Below are 1,838 nucleotides of genomic sequence, written 5' to 3'. Positions count from 1 at the left end.
AAAAAAAAAAGAGCATGCCATCCCGCAATATACATGGTTCATTTATTAATATATTTCTTCAGATCACAACAAATCATTCAGTGATGGAAGAATTGATGTCAGCTACTGGAAAAATTATGAAGATCTATCCTTTCATCAGTCAAAGAGGACTTATGACCGATTTCTACAGTTTCTTCTGCATCATTTCCTTTTCCCCATTTATTTACTATGCTGCTGTCAATGTTACAAGAGAGAGGAAAAAGATGAAGGGCTTGATGACAATGATGGGTCTTCGAGATTCAGCGTTCTGGTGAGTGAAATGTGACCCAAATAGATAAATGAGTAAACTCAGGAAAAGCTGGCTGCCTCTAGTTACAGAGCATAATTATTTAAACCTAATGATTTTTCTAACATTTTCCTTTTTCCCTGTGAATGGAATAAATTGCCTTTGATGTAATACCAGCCAGGCTAAGACCGGATATTGCTGTCCTTCTCTGCGGTAATGAAAGAACACCATGGTAGTCAGAGCATTTGTCATTTAAAGTTATTAACTGATTCATCCATGATTAGTTCCTTCAACACACATGACTGTGTTCATACCCTGTCCCAAGGTCTATACTAGGGACCAGAATAGAAAGGCCAACAGGACATGATTCTAGCATTTTAGCCTTTATTGGGATTGGAGGAAAGAGAAACACTGCTCTGTGGTAAGAAATGGGAGAAAAAGAATAGGACACCTTGGGAGTCTACAGTGTCTTACTGGGTAATGAGACCTGGGATGAGGAAGAATGTTCCACATGAAAGAAGCAACATGGGCAAACTGGCTATGCCATGAGGAGCAAGGTCATAGGCAGCTGGTAGGCAAAATTAATAACTTTAGATTTGATCCTTTGAAAGTTGAGAAATCATCAGCAGTGCACATTGGAGGAGAGATGGTAGGATTTATACAGTGCAAATGGATAAGCACTGGAGTGCCAATGAAAAGTTGATGGTTCAAACCACTCAAAGATGCCTTGGAAGTAAGACCTGGTGATCTGCTTCCAAAAGATCTGTCTTGAAACACCTGTGGAGGGCAGTCCTACTCTGTGCACATCGGGTTGCAGTGAGTTGGAATCAGCTTGACAGCAAATAACAACAACAATACACTTTTAAAGGATCATCTGTGCTTCATTATTAAAAATGAAGTAACATAGTAAAAGTGTAGCAAGAGAAAACTATTACGAAGCTGATGCAGAAGTCTCAGCAAGAGATGAAGGTGCCATAGAATAAGGTTGAGTAGGAGGAACGGAGAAGAGTGGACATATTTGGAGATATTTTTGACCTAGTATTGAAAACACCTGGTGGCAAAAGGTGGAAAATGAGAGGGGGAACGAAGGACTACTCCGGTAAACATTTACTGAGTTCCTACTGGGTCAGCACCTAGGTTTCTAGCTTCATTACCTTGGTGTATGGTGCTGACATGGATTTGGACATTTTGAGAATACTGACTCTAAGAAATATCCAAATCAGAGGTGAATAGTAAAGTGACATACAACATGGATTTTGGAGTCAGACATGTTGAAACTTCCTAGCTTGGAAAAGTTATCTGACCTTTCAGTTTCTCTATCAACTGATAATACTTACATAATAGGATTTTAACAGAAATTTAATAAGATCCTTGTATATGAAACACTGACTACAGTGTTTGCTAGGTTGTAATAGTAGCAGTGGACCACTGAGTACATGGTTTTGAATTTGGAGAGGGGGCTGGGTCTGTGACAGAGATTTGGAAATCATCAGCCTCCAGATGGTAACTGAGGCACATGAGGGGATAAAACTACTCTGAGAATTTGTGGTCTAAAGGTATAGTGTATATGTCA

At 39.4% G+C, this 1,838-nt stretch overlaps 1 protein-coding gene across 1 annotated transcript in view; it reads left to right on the top strand.

Annotated features, from left to right (window-relative positions):
• Positions 1 to 1,838, top strand: part of LOC103214090 (ABC-type organic anion transporter ABCA8-like) — a 59,436-nt gene that overhangs the window by 8,762 nt on the left and 48,836 nt on the right. The window contains exon 5 of the mRNA XM_007959892.1: positions 63 to 289. Within this exon, the coding sequence (XP_007958083.1) occupies positions 63 to 289 (227 nt within the window). The remainder of the gene's footprint in view (positions 1 to 62; positions 290 to 1,838) is intronic.

This window comes from Orycteropus afer, unplaced genomic scaffold, assembly GCF_000298275.1.
Source record: "Orycteropus afer afer isolate SDZICR_OR568_19922 unplaced genomic scaffold, OryAfe1.0 scaffold00018, whole genome shotgun sequence".
NCBI lineage: Eukaryota > Metazoa > Chordata > Mammalia > Tubulidentata > Orycteropodidae > Orycteropus > Orycteropus afer.
This window is presented reverse-complemented; position numbering and strand designations above follow the sequence as displayed.